The sequence below is a fragment of the Dipodomys ordii genome, unplaced genomic scaffold, assembly GCF_000151885.1.
Source record: "Dipodomys ordii isolate 6190 unplaced genomic scaffold, Dord_2.0 Scaffold13, whole genome shotgun sequence".
NCBI classification, from domain to species: Eukaryota; Metazoa; Chordata; class Mammalia; order Rodentia; family Heteromyidae; genus Dipodomys; species Dipodomys ordii.
Genome location: NW_012267229.1, coordinates 14163084 through 14181344, shown reverse-complemented (window position 1 = coordinate 14181344; position 18261 = coordinate 14163084). Strand labels below are relative to the sequence as shown.

Sequence of the window (18261 nt, the reverse complement as noted above, 5' to 3'; positions counted from 1 at the left end):
TAAAAAATATTATGAGTTGTGTATCACCACCCCATGTCATTATGTATGGACTGTTTAATTTCTCTGTAGAAGCTAATTATTTTAATGTCACCTGTTCTAATTGTTCTTTTACTAATTGCTTGCATAGCGGCATAAGTGAATCCATACTTATTGTCAGACAACCACCTTTTGTTATGCTTCCTGTAAATATTTCTGAAACTTGGTATAAAGATTCTGGCATTCAGGTGTTTAGACAATTGAAAGAACTAATGTGCCCTCGTGGATTTGTTGGGCTACTTTAGCTGATGTTTTGGCCTTTATGTCGTTAGCTGCCTCTGCAGCGGCAGCTGCTGTGGCACTAACACAAAATGTTGAAACTGCCCATTATCTTAATCAGCTTGCTCATATACTACACAAGCCCTACCTCTGGACTCTAAAGTGGCAAAAACTGCTAACAAAACTGTTTAAACAATTTCAACGCTATATCCCTTCCCTGACTAATGTCATTGCTTGGCCTGGGAATGCTTTTGCTGATGGTTTTTCTATGCCTTTCTTGTATTATACGTGCACTGCAAAACTCTCTTATGAGTTTAGCCAGCCAGCTACGTAAGATCAAGCTCCATATAAATGAATTCCCCCCGAGAGGAACTGTAGCCAGAGACGGGTAAGAGGGGGTGCCAGTCTGACCAACCTAAGACAGGGCCTTCAGCTTTGCTCTGAAGAAGTTCCGGATGACAGGTAAGACAAACAAGGTGATCCACCCAACCTAAGACAGGCGGGTTCGCTTCTTTAAACAAAGACGGGGAAGATGTTGGGTGGAGAGGACAGGAGTCAGGCTCAGGCAGGGAGCAACAGCAGGATGTGAACCTGCCTCCCTTAACCCAAAAGCTTGTTGGGACTAGAGCAAATCCAAGATGGAGACACAGCTTGGAGAGGCCATGAACACATCACCCAAGTTTTGCAGCTCAGTAACCAAGTCCAGCCAGGGGTGGGTGCGTGGAAAGGGAACTGGACATCATACATCTGGATTCTAGAAAGGCCATTGTTCTTGGGACCTGCCATCATCACCCTCCAGCTCCAGCACACTGGGTACATTTCCACCCTTGCGGTGAAACGGAACTCCATGAAGTGGCACCATGGCTCAAGTGGTAGAGTGCTCGCCTTGAGCTGAAGAGCTGAGGGACAGTGCCCAGGCTGAGTTCAAGCCCCATGACTGACAAAAAAAAGAAAGGAAGGAAGGAAGAAAGAAAGAGAGAGAGAGAGAAAGAGAGAGAGAGAAAGAAAGAAAGAGGAAAAAAGAAAAGAAAGAGAGAGAGAGAAAGAAAGAAAGGAAAAAAGGAAAGAAAGAAAGAAAGAAAGAAAGAAAGAAAGAAAGAAAGAAAGAAAGAAAGAAAGAAAGAAAGAAAGAAAGAAAAGAAATGGAACTCCAGACCCTGCCTGCCTGACTTGTGGGGTCCTAAAGATGAGCCATGCCACAGGCAGAGTGCACAGGGCCTGAAGAATCACCCCCACCTGTTCCTAACTTTGAGCTCATCCCCGTTGTCCTCTAAGGTCGTCCTTCAAAATACGAGCTCCCTGGGCAAGGAGGTGAAGGAGTCAATAGGTGTGGGCATCAGAGGTGTGCTCCCATCAGGCACACTGGTGGCTCTGACAAGACAGGACCCAGGAATTGCTGGCCTCAAGTACACAATGAGACGGCTAGGTCTGGCTACAAATTGCAGCTCCAGAAAAGTTTAATACCAGAGGGGAGGGAGCTAGACAGTCTGAAGGACCACAAAATGGGGCATCGAGGAGGAAGGGGCCCCGAAGAGAAGGAAACACTGGGAGATGCAGGCAGAAGCGGGGAGAAAGAGGGGGAGAGAAAGAAGAGCGCACTGGAGGAAGCAAAGAAGGGGATCCAGGCACCCAGGGAAGACTGAAAAGCTTAGCCAGGCAGTCTGGCTTGCTGGTGATAACTCCATGTGGCTTTGCCTCAGTTTCCCCAGCAGCTTGAGGGAAGAGGGCTCCCTGAGCAATGAGGCTGCCTCACCCTCAGCCCTCCCAGTGATACTCCTTCAGTGCTGGTAGGAGAGTCCGCTTGATATCACCACATAGCCCTGAAGGACAGAGAAAAGCATGGACCAGGTCAGAGGCCTGTGAGGACACACACAACCTACACACACACACACACACACACACACACACACACACACACACCAGCCTGGCTCTGAGTTCATGCTTTGTCATTCTTGCTGTTCCCCCAGGAGAGACCCTGGCTACTTTGAGCCTCTGTCTTCTGGAGGAGGCAAGTGGTTAGCACCTAGCCCCCAGATCTATGGAGAAGACACAGTGAGAATCTAAAATCTCATCAAGAATCAAGAATCTTCTCCAAACCCACATCCCCTGCCCAGCAGGGCCAAGTACCCCCAAGCCTCTCCTATTCTACACTACACTGTAGAAATATTCTGGAGGGCTTCTTCTTATTCATTCAACAAAAATTCCTTCAGCCCCTACTACATACCAATCCTTGTAGGCAGGACAGACACAGTCCTGCCCATAGGTAGTTCATAGTCTAATGCTAGGTGAACCAATATGGCGGTCATTACCACATGGGGCTTAACCTTAAAATTCAGCAATTCTCTTGCATTTGCCATATTTTAATTGCTCAGTGGCCACATATCCCCGAAGCAACTGCTTTGGACAATGTAGATGGCCATCACTGTGGGAAAGTTCTGATGGCCAGTGCTAGTCTAGCAACCTTGGCCTTCTGGCCTAGTGGCTGGATTGTGAGACCCATTGTGAGCCGACCACCCAGGCATATCTTAGGGTAATTCCCATCATCAGGCCTGGGTATTGATTGCTCTTCTGGAAGCGGCTTCCCCAAGGGTCTTGGGACCACAATGGTTAAGGAATAGGGTTATCTTCCCTGCAGAGATATTGGTGGGCAGGAGACAGGGGGCAGGAGAGGGAGATTGGGGGTAGGGGGGCTCAGACAGAGGCCTAGATTTCTGTCTGTGAGTACTTGAAGGAATTTCTTCTTATTCCCCCTGCCCAGGTGAAATGTGGGAATGTTGTAGGATCTCACTCTGGACTGGGTTTGTGGTTGAATTTTACTCTGGACCCATAATTTCCAGTCTAGGGACAATCATTGTAGAAGGTTCAGGAGACTCCAAGAGCTGCCTCTCCAACCTGCAGAAGTTGTCTATAAGGCTACAAAGCGCCCTCTGTCTCCCACTCCTGACACCCAGAATCATGGCACAACTGGAGCCCCAAATCCCCTGATGTGGGTTATGAGGATGGAGGGGGGAGGTCTCGTGGTGTCCTGATCTTCCATCTCTTTGCAGGAAAGGCTCCTGCATGGTCTAGCAGGGACAGGGTTCACCCCCAGGCCCGCCCACCCTCAACACTCCCCGGTTTGCAGGATGGGAGGGAGAGGGGTGACCACGGCCTTGCTGACCCCAGAGGCCCCTCTGAGCACTCCCCCAGGCTCTCACCTCATGGACAGAGACCTCAGGGCTGGCGTAGTGGAGATCAACCATGCTGGGGAGGCCAACACCTATGCCTAAGATAGCTGCGGGGAGAAAGGAGAAAGGAATGGGCTGGAAGTCGATCATACGTGGACTGGAGCCGGCTCTGTTCTCAAGTCCTCATGGGCACGGGGGCACTGGGGAGGTGGCTGCCATGATTACTTCCCCCACTTTACAGAAGGGAAAACTGAGGCCAGGAGAGGTAAAGAAGCTGGTAAAGCCCAATAGCCAAGAAGCCACATGGCTCCAGACTCCAGTCACCCTCTTCTCCCCTGAGGCTTAGAGGAAGGAGGGGACTAAGACGGGGCACATGCAAACACGGTGTGCAGTGAGGAGGGGCGGGGGGACAGGCTCACCATTGAGGTGGTACAGCAGAGGTTTCTCGAACACGGTACACATGAGTGTGTGTATCTGATCCATCTATAATCATGGAGACAGAGGGATGGATGACCACAGATTCACCCAGGGAGGGGCCAGAGAGATGGATAGTTAGGCAGATGGACAGGCAGGCAGCCAGGCAGATGCACAGCCCAGTAAAAGCAGAGAGAGGAGAGTAGCTCCACCAGGTCCCTGCTCCAGCAGGTCCCTGCTATGTATACATAGCAGCTGGGACCACTGAGGGCTGGGTTGGAGATTATTAGCCACCAGGCAGAGGGACACACGGGGACGCTGGGACAGACAGAGCAGAAAGGAGGGACACTCCAAGTGCAGACACACACTCGCACACCCTCTTCCTGGGCTCAAGGCTAGCCCGGCCAGTCGGAAGCCCACCCTCACCTCAATGGAGCCCACGTTGGAGGCGGCCACTGAGATCTGGACATCCCTGCAAGAGAAGCCAGAGCGCCCTGGGTGCAGCCAGCATCTCCTTCCCCCCGCCCCGGCCACGCAGCTGCACCTCAAGCTCCCCCAACACTGTGACCCACTGCACGGAAGAGTCCACGGAGGCTGCTGAAAGCAGGGGCCCGCGTTACCCCAGCATAGATGCGGTCCCCCGGAGCTTCATCTCGGACACAGAAAACTGAATTTTCAGGTTCACAACCTGTGGCGGGGGGGACAGGGGGGTCAGAGGGCACAGAGTCTGGAGGAATCTTTCCCTCCTATCCCCCCACACACACTGACCATAGTTGTTTGGGGCGCATTACTGAGGTGCCAGCCCTTGCTCTGGAAAGCTACCACAAGTATCCCCAATAATCCTGCTGGTGGTGGTGGCTGCCACAAAGGCCGAGAGTGGAGGGAGAGTGGAGGAAGGGGTACCCCGGGGACAGGTGAGGGCCCCAAGAAGGCTGGCCTAAGGAAAGCTGGAAAATTGAAAGATGGAGAGGAACCAGGGGGCTCTGTCCATGCAAAGGCCCTGAGGTAGAAATAGCCTGGCAAGTTCAATTAAGAGACCGCACGGAGACTGGTGTGGACACAACAAAGCAAATGAAGAGCCCATGGCCTCCCTCACAGCAGCGCACTCACCACGTCCAGGGAGAAGAGGGACTGGAAGGCCGAGTTAGAGGATGTTGCCAAGACATCCACCAAGGGCTGCAGTCTCAGAGTGGCATTGTTGGTATGGAGCGTGAGCATGGGCTTGGCACCCAGCTGGACTTTGAGCACCAGGGGCTTGGGCTGGGGGAAGAGGTGCGCCACCTGGGTGGTGGGGAAGAAGGGAAGCAGGCTGGGGTATGAGCTGCAGAGACTCGTCAGTGCTGACAAATCACCAGGGCTCTGCACATGACCGGGCTAAAGAGTGACCAGACAAGGGGTTTGGGCTCCTCGGAGGGGATCCCCGAGCTGGACCTTGGCTTTGTTTGTTTCTTTTGAGACAGGGTCTATAGAGCTGTGGTCTCAAGCTCATGCCTGGGATTATAAGTATTTTCCACTACACCCAGCTCGGAGCTGCATCTCGGAGGTAGAGAGGGATCCGGAAAGAGGAAGGCCACCCCTGGCAGAGGCACTCAGGGGCAGTGAGAAGAGAGCCCCAGGTCTGTGCAGAAGAAGGGCCAGCCCTGACAAGCAGGAGAGGTGGAAAGGGAACCCTACTCGGGGCAGTTGTGTGCCAGCTGAGACCTGGGTCCTGAGAACCCCATCCCAGCCTCCAGACTTGCCCCCAGGAGCGTCACCCACCTCTGGGATGAGCTGGCCCAGCGTGGAAGTGCTCAGCAGATTGTCCTCAGAGCTCTGAAATCAGCCCCACCCATGGCAGGGTTTACCGCAGCCATCCTCCAAGTAAGGACCCCGAGTAGAGGACAGGGACCCTCCCATCACAGACCCCAGTAATCCTCCCACCAGCCCCCCTGAGGCCCCTGCCAGGGCTTCGCGTTTGTGGGCACCCTGCCGGTGTGCCTCACCAGCTGCCCAGTGATGTCCAGGTTGAGGGTGCCAGCCTTCTGCATCAGCAGAAGGGCGTAGTCAAACAGCTTCTGGGATAGGGTCACCGTTGCCATAGCACCCGTGGTATCCATAGGCCATGGCAACAGGAAGGAGGCAGCATCCAGGGGCGGGGCCATGGGCTTGCCCAGCAGGAAGAGAACAGCCTGTAGGGAGAAGCAGCGGGGGGGGGGGGGGGTGGAGGGGGGGGGGAGGAGAGGTGGCCCTGGGATAGAACATGGCTCCTAGATGTCAATCAACCCCTCAGGCTGCCGCATGCTGGCTGGCCTGTGTGCCTTGTTCTGCCTGGAACAGCATTCTGCCCTTCTTCCTTAACGTCCTCGCTCCTTTTGGAATCTCCCCCAGATACCTAGGACCACCATGGTCCCCAGATCCCAGCAGCTGGTTGACTCACCTTGACCTCCAAGGAAATGGAGTCACTGGTGATGATGGGCACATTTGCCATGGAGTAGCGGATCTGAGACTCAGGACCCACAGGGTTGAGACCTTCATAACACCAGGATGGAGAAGAAAAGAAAAGAAAAAAAAAGGTATATTGAGCACTTCCCACCAATTACCTCATCTAGCCAGAAAACTATATTATCTGAGAAGCTTGAGGCAGGCCCAAAAGCAGAGAGGCAGGCAAAGTGTACACAACCAAGACGCAGCCACTCCTACACAGCTGTTGACCCCTGGTTTAGAAATCATTTTCACAGTTATGATTTCTGCTTTCCCAGTGGGTATCAGACTAATGACCCTAAACTAGAAGGAATGAGAAGGCCCAATCTAGACACAAATACCATCTGATATAGTAAAAAAGGAAAAGAAAAAAAGACAAAGAGCTTCAAGTCCTGTGGCTCACAATCCCAGCTACTTGGGAGGACTGGGTTTGAGGCCAGTCTGAGCCATGCACTTGTAGCTCATGCCTGTAATCCTAGCTACTCAAGAGGCTGACATTGGAGGATCATGTTTCAAAGCCAGACCAAGCAGGAAAGTCCTTGAGACTCTTATCTCCAATAGACTAGTCAGAAAAAGCCAGATGTGGAACAGTGGTTCAAGTGGTAGAGCACTAGCCTAGAGCAAAAAAGCTCAGGGACAGCACCCAGGCCCTGAGTTTAGGCCCCAGGACCTGCAAAAAAAAAAAAAAAAAAGCAAGATCCTATCTCAAAAAACACATCAGACCAAAGGCTCTTGCCTGTAATCCTAGCTACTTAGGAGATGTAAGGATTGTAATTCAAAGCCACCCTGGACAGGGGCTGGGAAGGTGGCTCAGTGGTAGAGTGCTTGCCTTGCATGCATGAGGCCCTGGGTTCGATTCCTCAGCACCACATAAGCAGAAAAGCTGGAAGTGGCGCTATAGCTCAAGAGGTAGAGTGCTAGCCTTGAGTTGGTACAGCACCCAGGCCCCAGGTGTGTCATGCACAACATTAATCCAGGGAATACAGGAGTCATAAGTAGGAGGGACTGCAGTGAAAGGCTGACCCAGGCAAAAAGCATAAGAATCTGGAATTCCCGGATTCCATGAATATTTGTGCAATCTGGAAGCCCACAGTTCATCCTATGATGGGCCCCTCCCAGAGGTCAGCCCTGATCCAGAGATGGAGTATGTGAAGGGTCTCGGCAGCACCACAGGCCCAGCCCTCCCAAACCCTGGGCTCCAGGTCTTACCAATCAATGTGCCCAGGTGGACATTGAGCTCCTGCACCAGGCTGGAGATGCACAGGCAGAGCTGGAGTAAGACAAAGAAGGGCTGTGGTTAGCCCCTTAGGACGAGAGGTAAGAGGCTGCAAGGGGTCCAAGGACCCCTGGGCCTGACACCCCTTCCTCCTTCCACTCCTCAATGGGCATCTCCCAGCACTTGAAACAGGGCATGGATCCTCAAGGCTAGCAAGGGCAGCCTAGGCCCACAGCTAGACTAAAAGTCACAGCCAGGTCGAGGAGCCTGCTACCACGGAGACGAGAGAGCCAGTGACTGAGGGCACGGTGCCCTTGGTGAGGCAGGCTGTGGTCCGTGGACTCCCACACGCGGGCCAGGCCAGACAGGCAGGGGAAAGAGGACGGGGTTTCCCCTTCCTGCAGGGCCCTCTGAAGCCCTGGTCTGGAAGAGACCGTGGGGGGGGAGGGGAGCCAGGGACAGGTGGGGCCGATGATGGGGCCAAGGTCATCTTGGGCAGCCTCAAAACAAGCTGCAGCTTTTCATCTGCAAGGTAGGAGTGTTGCAGCCTGCTTTTGGGGTGGGGTTGGCCTACAGTAGGTGTATTCTCCTATCTCCCCCCGATGGGGAGGTGGAGGGGTGAGAGTTTGCACCCCAGGGCATCATCTTGTACCAGGTCAGCTACATGAAGCTAATGACAAGAGCAGAAAATGCAACCATCCCTGCCAGAGCACACAGCTGGGACGGAGGTGGCGTCTGGAAGAGTGCAGCCACACGTGGCGCCAGTGCCAAGCCCTCGTGCACGCTTATTTTGTCTCTCCCGGAAACACTGCCCCTCCTCCACCCTCTAGCATGGAATCGGAGATGCCTTAGGGGGATGAACCCACCTCCTTGGTAACTCCCTAAACCCTACCTTTGCTTGGCTTTCTCTATCCCTCACTGGGGCATTAACCTCTTTCCTGCCCTTGTGGGAAAATGGAGGCTCCCATGGAGGGTTTTCTACAGAAAATCCTGAGCTGGGGGTGAAGCAATAGTGCATGAGTATGTGCTATGCATACATGAGGCCCCAGCTTCCACCTCAAGCATCGCGCGCGCACACGCGCACACGCACACACACACACACACACACACACACACACCAAGCACATACACACATAATCCACAGCTACCCCGCTCATGTCTGAATCCCCCACTTCTTCCATCAGGCTTTTTTTTTGGGGGGGAGAGGTTGGTCACAGGTTTTGACTCAGGGCCTAGGCATTGTCACTGAGTTTTTATGCTCAAGGCTAGTGCTCTATCACTTTGAGCCACAGCTCACTCCACTTCGGGTGGATTGATTAGATACTAGTAGTTAATTAAACATAAGAGTTTTATGGACTTTTCTGCCCTGGCAGGCTTTGAACCATGCTCCTTAGATCTCAGCCTCCTGAGTAGCTAGGATTACAGACATGAGCCACTGGTGGCCAGCCCATTAGGCCTCTGGGTGAGAGGCCTCTTCTTGTCCCCACCCCCGCCCGGGGCCCCCTCTCAGGGTCCTTTACCTTGTTACGCAGGGCAGCTTGAATGTGCTTCTGCACCAGGACCAACAGTGCAGGGGAGGAGCTGAGGAAGACACAGAAAGGATGCTTGACTCAGCAAAGCCCCACGTCTGGGCAGAAGACTCTGTCCTCTGGCAGTCCGGTGAAAGCCCCCCATCCTCCAGACTCAGGGCTGGGATGGTTGTCCCCACCCCCAGAGTCTCAAAGATAAAGTCTCGTCGTCATAAGGTTTGGAGATGGCCACGTTGAGATAAGTGAGGCCAGACTTAGGGGAGACTGAGGACAGTGAAAAGCCAGTCTCCTCCTGTCCCTGACCAACTGGCTTGGTGGCCACTCCAAGCCCAGTGGCCGAGCTTGGATCCCAGCTCTGTTTCCTGCTCTGGCTCAAGTTCTCTGTGACCTGCCCAGCAAAGCCCTGTCCCCGGTATCCATCTGAACAATGAGGGATGGCTGAACTCCATGTCTTCAACAGTAATTCCGGGTGGCCCACAGAAGCCCAGGGGTCCTTGGTTTAATAAGAGATTGGTTCATCCAGGCACTTACCTGTTTCTGCCAGCCAGCACACTGGCCGGGCTGAAGAGTGAGAAGCAGGAGGAGACTCCGACCTCAGGGGTCCCGATGGAGGCCTGCGCCACGCGCACATCAGCCAGCAGTACCACAGGTAGCAGCATCTCCAGGGGCTCTGGGACACTGTGGGAGGTCAGACCCAGCTCATGAAAGACCCTCAGATCCTTGGGCCTACGCTTGCCTACAACTTGATGAAGACAGGCCCTCCCACTCAGCATGAGCCAACCTCACTTGGGGTAGACTCTGAGCCCCCATACTCCACTCTGGGTCACAAATGTCACAGCACAGAGATGGTGACAGAGATTGTAGGACTCTGGGCCAGTCACCAGCCAACCTGAGCCTCCCATGAAATAGACACAGGATTGGCACCGGCTGTGCTGAGTTCCCAGGTGCTCGCCATATGCAAACACCCAGCTGTGGGTGCAGAGAACACCCACGGCATCACGGCTTGAGGGTCCAGGGGAGCCAAGAGGTGCCACGAGTGCCAGCTCACAGCTTGAATGTTGAGTGCCTAACAGAAGCTGCCTGGTTGCAGAATAATGTGGACAGCCACACCTACTGAGCACCTGTGTGTGTGCCTGGCGGGGGACAAGTAAGGACAGTAGCTAACCTCAGCAACGGATGCCCCACACTCAGCCATCAGTAAATTCACCCATTTGTCAGACGAGAAAACTGAGGATTAGGGAAGTGATGTGACTGCCCACCACATAATGGTTGGGCAGGGATTGGGATCTTAAAGATCTCCCTGTCCTCTTTTATTAGCTTAATAAAAAAATACACACATGCATGCATGAATACATACATACATATTCTCCTGATCTTACTCTTTTGAACATGGGACACAGAGACAGGAAGGGTGGCAAGTTTGACAAGGAGATTCACTCACCGCAAGATCTGGATGTTAAAATTGGCCATTGCTGACACATGAACCCCAAAACCAGCCATGAATTTCAGGTGGAGGCCGGACACATGAATTTCTGGGATCTGGATGCTGCAAGGTAGGAACCAAGGTAGCAGGGAGCCCCCAGAAAGCCATAGACGTGGCCCTGGGATGCTTTGAGCTACACTGACACCATTCATATTACAAGAAGCTTTCTAGTGGGGCACCAATGTCTCACACCTGTAATCCCAGGTACTTGGAAACTGAGATCTAGAGGATCATGGTTTGAAGCCAGTCCAGGCAGAAAAGTCCAAGAGACTCTGTTTCCAAAATAACCAACAAAAAGCTAGGGCACTGGCGGCTCATGCCTGTAATCCTAGCTACTCAAGAGGCTGAGATCTGAGGATCATGGTGTAAAGCCAGCCCGGGCAGAAAAGTCCATGAGACTCTTATCTCCAATTAACCACCAGAAAACTGAAATGGTGCTATGGCTCAAAGTGGTAGAACAACACTAGCCTTGACCAGAAGAGTTCACAAACAGTGCCTAGACCCTGAATTCAAGCCCCATGACCTACCAAAAAAAAAACTAGACTAGAGGCATGTTTCAAATGGTAGAGTGCCAACTAAGAAAGCAAGCAGAGTGAGTTTAAATCCCAGTATAGGCAGGAAAAAAGTAGGGGGGGCTTTCTGACAAGTGGGGCCATGAAGTGAGGGGACAATGATAAGTTCTCCACTCTGGGGTGAAGGGAGACAGGCCAGACAAAGCTGGGCGGACAGTTGGAGGGGGACAGGCAGCGGGGCCCCAGCCTCAGGTTAGATCTAGTGAGATGAAATGGGTAGGTCTCTGGCCATTTCTAGCAGTGACCCAGGAGGAAGTTTGGGAAAGAGACTTTGAGATGGACTGAGGCGGAAATCCTCCTGGAGCCTCTAAGCCGGAAGGACACACCTCCCACCACTACTGCCATTCCCATTGCTCAGCATCAGGCCCTCCGTTCCCCGACTGCTACGTAGAAATCAGTGCTTCTGCATAGTGGCTGTGGGGAGGAGATTCAGACACTGCAGAGCCAGCTGGAGTGGGGGAGAGGGGGCCATGCAGTCCACCTTGGCACTCCTCACTGCTAGCCTAGGGCGACTGAACCCAAGACAGTCATGAACCCATGACTGTCTTCCACACACAGGCCAACCCTGCTCCATTCACCCCACTGCCACCCATACGTGTTCCCAGGTCTGCAGCCGAGGCCTAGGCAATGGGTGTGGCAGGGTCAGCTCAGAAACCTCTGCAACATTCTTGGTGACTGGCTGTCCATGCAGGTCTTTATAATCATGTTGTGAACAGCACTCCAGCCCTACATTAAGATACTCACGCTTGGGTTGGGACTGTGGCTTGGTGGTAGAGGCTTGCCTAGTGTGCATGAAGCCCTGGGTTCAATTTCTCAGTACCACATACATAGAAAAAAAGCCAGAAGTGGTGCTGTGGCTCAAGTGGTAGAGGGCTAGCCTTGAGCAAAAGAAGCTCAGGGACAGTGACCAGGCCCTGAGTTCAAGCCCCAGGACCAGCAAAAAAAAAAAAAAAAAAAGCTTCTCCTTCTGGTAGCTCCCTGGGTGGCAGCAGTCTGTTTACTCCTGTGGTATTTTCATGTCTTAAAGTTAGTTGCCATCATTCAAAATTATAGTAGATAGACGATAGACAGATAAATGATAGGTACTTCATAGATAGATGAGAGACAAATAAATGGTAGCTAATAGATAGATCGATGATAGAAAGATAGATAGTAGACAGACAGCCTGACAGATGAGTCCCATGACACCTAGAGACTTGTCAGCAGCAAGTCTGTGCTCCACATGGAATGTGGACAGTGGGCCCAGCCACTGGAGGTGTCTGGCTTTGAGGCACCCCACCCTATGTGGGGTGGGGCTACTGGGCTCAGGCTAGTGTCTAAATTTCATGTCTAGCTTTTGGAGGAAGAAGCCTCGGGTCCTGTTAGCTCTGTGATCTTAGGGCCACAGTACTAGACCCCCTGAACTACCTCCGAGAAACCAGGCCTCCTCATGGCTCCATCTTAGACTCACCTCCTAAGTCTTTTCACAACCCTTCACTCTGTGGCTGGGAGCATCTGACCTAGGGAGAGGAGGCTCCCCTATCAACGACAGCTATATTAACTTCTAGCCTGGAGTACTGTACCCAGTGGATGGGAGCACTCCCCCTCCTAGCTTGAGGAGCAAGGCTCATTCAGGACCCCTACCCGCCTCCTGGGGAACTGAAGCACTTACCTGGTCACCAGGAACTCTCCAGCTAGTGCAAGAGCACCTCCTCTGGGAGGTGGCAGCACTCACCTGATAGGCTGAAGCTCCTTACCGCTCCTGTCCAGGAAATTGGGCACAGGGACCTGCAGGGCTCGCTCGAGTGGGGCCTTCCCGATGTCAGACACTGTGGGACCAGGGCAGGGCACTGAGAACACAGCACTTGCCATCTTCCCTGCGCAGGGAAAGAACAGGCGGCCCCCGCACAAGCCCACAGCGAAACACAGTCCACCCTAGCCCTCCACAATCATGTGGAGGGTGAGGGGCAGCCTCCGCTGGAGCTGTGCTCTGCCACTTACTGCCTGTGTAGCTGCTCTGTGCCTCAGTCTCCCTATCTATGCCTCTGCACTAGTTATAATGGTATCTGTCACTTCACGCCACTGCAGACCCTCGGTGAGTCCGAGTGCCAGCTCCATTCTTGCTGTGGGTCTTTGCAGCCACCCTGGCTTCCCATACAGGGGCTGCTGCGGTCCCAGGCCTCCTTCTGGGTGCTCTCTTGTTACTCTAATAAATCCCAGCTTGTAGGGAGGTGAAGACACCTGATCTTGGCTCTGGATTGAGGCACCTGGCTCAGAGCTTGTGGATTTTCTACCTCATGGGGGTGCTGGGCCCCAGGTGCTAATGAAGGGCAAGCTTAAAGGAAATGGGAAGCGATGCTAGATGGTGCTAGACCACTGCTCAAACTCACTGTGGGATGATGGGATGTCACTGAACCTCGGAGCCTCGATTTCCCCAGACAAAGAGGACAAAGGTGGTGGTCTCCATGCTCCCAATGCTCTCCTCTAACCTGACTGTGGCTGAGGGGAGATTCCCACCCCAGCCTCAGATTCTATCCACAGTGCTCCAAGACACAGAGCATGAACCTTGGGACTTGTGGGAAAGGGTGGGGAGATATGGGGAGAAGCCACCCTGCCCAGAGTTGGAAGTAGTGCGGGCTACATGGACCCTCCTGCCAGGTTCCTGAGAAGAATAAACAGGCAGATGAGTCAGGGACAACTCCTGGGGACAAAGAAGGTCTGTGCAAGACAAGCAGAGGGCAGGACAGTGGCCAGGGGCGGTGACCCTCGGGTACCTGCCCACAGGCATTCGTTTGACGTATGTGAGTCACATTTCTGCACAGATGACTGACCACGACAGCCTTCATTGTCTACCCATCTGCCCGAAAACAGGCCCTCCTGGGTGGGAGAGGGCCTGCTACTTCCCTGAGGCACGGACTGGCTGCTTTGTGGCCTGGGCTTCAAAGTCCTCCTTCTGTCTAGCTCAAAGTTTGCCCACCATAATCAGCTGCTGACCTCATATCCTGACCCAGCTTTGGTAGAACCCCAAGAGGCCCCTTAAATGTACCTGAAGGCTAGAACCCTGAGCCTTGCAGTCTTTGTTTCTCACCAGGTCTTAGCTCTCCCCGTGCCTATACCTGGGAATGGGGACAAGCAACAGAGTCATAGGGAAGAGGCCTGTCCCAAGAAAGGCCCAGAGAAGGCTACACTCTGTGGGGAGCTAACTTCAAGACATTCCGGGTAAGCTGGGCGCTGATGGCTCTTGCCTGTAATCCTAGCTACTCAGGAGGCTGAGGCCTGAGGATCAAGGCTCAAAGTCAGCCCAGGAGAGGAAAGTCTTTTATCTCCAGTTAGCTACCAGAAAATCGGAAGTGACACGTGGCTCAAATGGTAGAGTGCTAGCCTTGAGCAAAAGAGTGCAGAAACAGTGCCCAGGCCTTGAGTTCAAGCCCCACAATGGGCAAAAAAATAAAAAAATAAAAAACTCCTGCAGCAATGGGCTTGACATGTCTCTCCCAGCACAGGTGGATACAAACCACAGACCACACACACACACACACACACACACGCATGTGCACGCACGAACACATGCACCCAGAGTGCTCTGCCACACCCCTGAATATATCCAGGCATATGCCACAAGTACCCCCACACATACACCAAGACAAACAAACAAACTATGCCTGGGCAGCACTGGGAGTGTAGCATAGGCAATAGGGTGTCTGCCGAGCGAGTAGGAGGCCCTGAGTTCAAACCCTAGTACCACCACAAAAAAAAAGAATGCATCTCCGTGCTGCCCTGAAGGTGTGAGTAGACACACACTCGTAAGAGTTGTTTGGGAAGCTTATGCCCATGATACTAAGGCACATGAGCAAGGTCACATGTACACACTTGCGTTGGGGCCACTGTTCACACTGGTCATATGTACACACTTGCATTGAGGATACAGCTTATGTGTGCAAGACCACAGGCCATGTGTGCACACTTCTCAAATACTCATTGGGCAGCACTGTGTCTAGGAGTCAGGGACACGTGGCAAATGACAACTCAGGCCTGTGGACACCAAGATGATACACCTGCACAGACATGGACTCTCCTTCACATGCTAGTGGCACAGTTCTTACCATAACTCAGAGCTGCCTTGTTGAGTCGGACCATGGCGTCTGGCAAGGTGGTGTGGACCATGGGCAACAGTGCCAACAGCAGACCCAGCCCTTGTGACCCAAACATGGCTGTCCTGGCCACTGCCCCCGAGATCTGTGGGCCAAAATAGGGACAAACATCAAGGAGGTTGGTCAAAAAGACTATCCCTAGTTGCTCCAAACATATCCCAGGGCACAGGTCCTGCCCTGGGCCCCACAAACAGCCTTTACAACTCTGTGTTGGGAGCCACCATTTTTCCCTGCCCACTCCATCATGAACTAGAGGAATCTAGTCTGAAAATAGCCCCCAACGCCCAGGGAAATTGTGGTCTTGCCTCAAGTCACACAGTAGACTGGGGCCAAGCACAAGACCAAAGCCATATTAGAAGAAGATGGACCAAGAGGGCTGGGGAGACAGAGGGCTGCTTCTTATTTTCTAAAAAGAGGGTCCAAGCCCAGCACCCCAGAACATAAGGCTCTGTCACTTGATGCCAGGAGTCCAGACCAGTGTGATGGCCCAAATGCTGTCCAGTTGTCCAGTCTCAGTCAAGGGAGGACCCAAGGAGCCTGGCTCCCTTCCTCATCCCAACCTGATCAGGGGAGGAATGCCCACAAAATAGATGTCTCCATGGCCCCCAGTCCTAGGCAAGACCAGGGACAGAATGCCTTGCGCAGGGGGGTGGTTCACGGAGAGTCCTCACAGAGAGCTAGAGAAGCCAGCCCAGCCCGTCCCTACCTCAGTGGTCCCTGAGTCGGGTGGATGCTCAGTCCCAGGCAGGTCTCCTCGCCAGGTGGATAGCGGCTTTATGAGGCTCTCCAGTGTTCAGGGACCTCGGGGAAGGGCTGGGGTGCCACAGGTTTGCTTGTGGTTGCAAGTGTTTTCTCTGCAAACACAGCCTTTGCCAAAATGTCTCATGTCACATGTGTGATGGGGCTGCCACGTAGCCAGGCCTGGCAGCCAACCATTGGGAGACCCTGGAGTTAGGCAACTTTGGCTTAAAGGCCAAGAGATAGATCTCAGAAAATTAGTGTCCTCCTAAGAGCATCGCCTCATTGCCCCAACCAAGGCCCAGGGGTGCCCAAGGGCAGGGCCAGGATAGCAATGACCCCTCAAACATGATGTCTTCAAGTTGTGCCCCAAACACCACCCCCACAGAACAGGCAGGAAGCTGCTGAGCCCCAGCCGTCACTGACTGTGCCCTGACCCTGGCTGCATAATGAGCCTTCACCAAAAGGGAAAAGAGGAGAAAGCTGACAGACACACCCAGCCCTTCCCCAAGTGCACTGCCCACTCACACCTGGGTTAGCCCGCCACCTCTTCCCAGCTCCAGAATCCACCTTGGGTTGCAAAGAAGGGGCCACACGTGTGCAGTGAGGGAGCTTGCACAGATACCTGTGTGTGAATGGACTGTGTGTGTGTGTGTGTGTGTGTGTGTGTGTGTGTGTGTGTGTGTGTGCATAGTTACCTGAAATCTTGGTTCACGATGGTCTGCGCCAATCAACACATGCCAACACAAGCACAGATGCGAGTCTGTAAGCGTGTGTCTTACACACTTGTGTGTGGCAGTAAGTAGACCCTTTCCTGCTGTCAAGGATGTGTGCCTGTGTTATCATGTCTGCCTGTGTAGGGATGTCTGAGCTGCATTGGGCACCCTTCTATTACTCCGTATAACCCACCTGGGCCAACGGCCCATCGCATCTGTGGGATGGGGACTCCCTCCATTCCAGATCCTTCTGTGGCTCCCTGTGATTCTACCATAACCCAACACTAGGCCTAGAGCCCAGGTCTGCTCTGAACTGGGGCTTCTCTAGTGCCCATGTCAGCTACTGTCCTCCCAATGTGGCTCAAACTCACCTGGATTAGCTGTACCTACAAGCCAGTGCTCCACCCCTACCCCAATCTGGAGGTCAAAAGGAAGGAGAAGGGCCTGTTTGGGGCTCCCTGATACCCACTCCTCACATTACCCACCCAAGCCCAGCCAGGTCCTCTGGACTGCTCATCACACTGGGTGGGTAGAGGCTCAAATATTGACCAAAGCTACTCTTGATGTTTGCTTTTGCCACAAACAGTTCCTCTCCCTCAACAATTCCAGCAGCACAGAAGATACTTGGGTGACATCCAGGTGACACAAAAGGAAGATTCTTACCAGCCCCTCCCAAAGCCTGCAGCCTCCCCACCACATGGCAGAACACCATTTGCTGAACACTTGCCACAGGAGAGATGTTCGGACAGCCATCTCCAGGGATGGAGGATGCCTCTGCCAAGCCCCATGCTCAGGAGCCCTGTGTCTGGGACTGGAAGCCACAGGATGCTTAGACATGTTTGTAGGATGGATGGATGGATGGACAGATGAGCAGATGGATGGATGGAGTGGTAGAATGTTTCCCCTTTGCAAGATAATCTCAAGCATGTTGGATTAGTCTCCTGTTGCTGCTCTAACAAATTATCCCCTTTCATGACTCCAAACACAAATTTACCATGCCTAAATATGTTCTCGGTTGTAGTTTTAGCTCAATCAGTAACCAGGATGCTTTCAGTTATGTTTTTTTATTTTAATTTTTGTCCATTGTGGGACTTGAACTTGAGTAGCCTGAGTATTGTCCCTGAACTCTTTTGCTCAAGGCCAGTGCTCTACCACTTTGAGCCACAGCAGCACTTTCAGGGGTTTTTTTGGTGGTTAATTGAAGATGAGTCTCACGGACTTTCCTGCCCGGGCTGGCTTTGAACTGAGATCCTCAGATCTCAGCCTCCTGAGTAGCTAGGATTACAGGCGTGAGCCACTGATGCCCGGACTTGCCTGGCAAAATTAATCAACCTTTATTTTCTTCTCCAAGGTCCTAATCTCATTATCTGTGAGCTGTCGATGAGTTCAGGGGATTACATTTCTAGTGACAGAAGTCTTAAGTGGGTCGATTTTCTTCTCCTAAAAATGGATAGATGGTCACACTGTGCTCTGAGGTGAGACCCTGAGCCACACTGGAGACTGACCCTTCTCTGTCCACCTTCTCTGTGAGGTCACAGCGCCCACAGTTCCATCTCACGTCAGCAGATTCCACAAGTCACC

At 52.9% G+C, this 18261-nt stretch overlaps 1 protein-coding gene across 1 annotated transcript; it reads right to left on the bottom strand.

Annotated features, from left to right (window-relative positions):
* Positions 1–2033: 2033 nt before the first annotated feature.
* On the bottom strand, positions 2034–15284 carry Bpifb2 (BPI fold containing family B, member 2). Its single transcript, XM_013010837.1, has 15 exons — positions 15179–15284; positions 12811–12904; positions 10483–10587; positions 9573–9719; positions 9033–9093; positions 7506–7566; positions 6253–6344; positions 5819–6004; positions 5595–5648; positions 4947–5117; positions 4457–4524; positions 4263–4308; positions 3842–3905; positions 3453–3529; positions 2034–2075 (listed from the first exon to the last, which is right to left on the bottom strand). The coding sequence occupies exons 1-15, from the start codon at positions 15282–15284 to the stop codon at positions 2034–2036; spliced, it is 1374 nt and encodes a 457-aa protein (XP_012866291.1).
* Positions 15285–18261: the final 2977 nt, after the last annotated feature.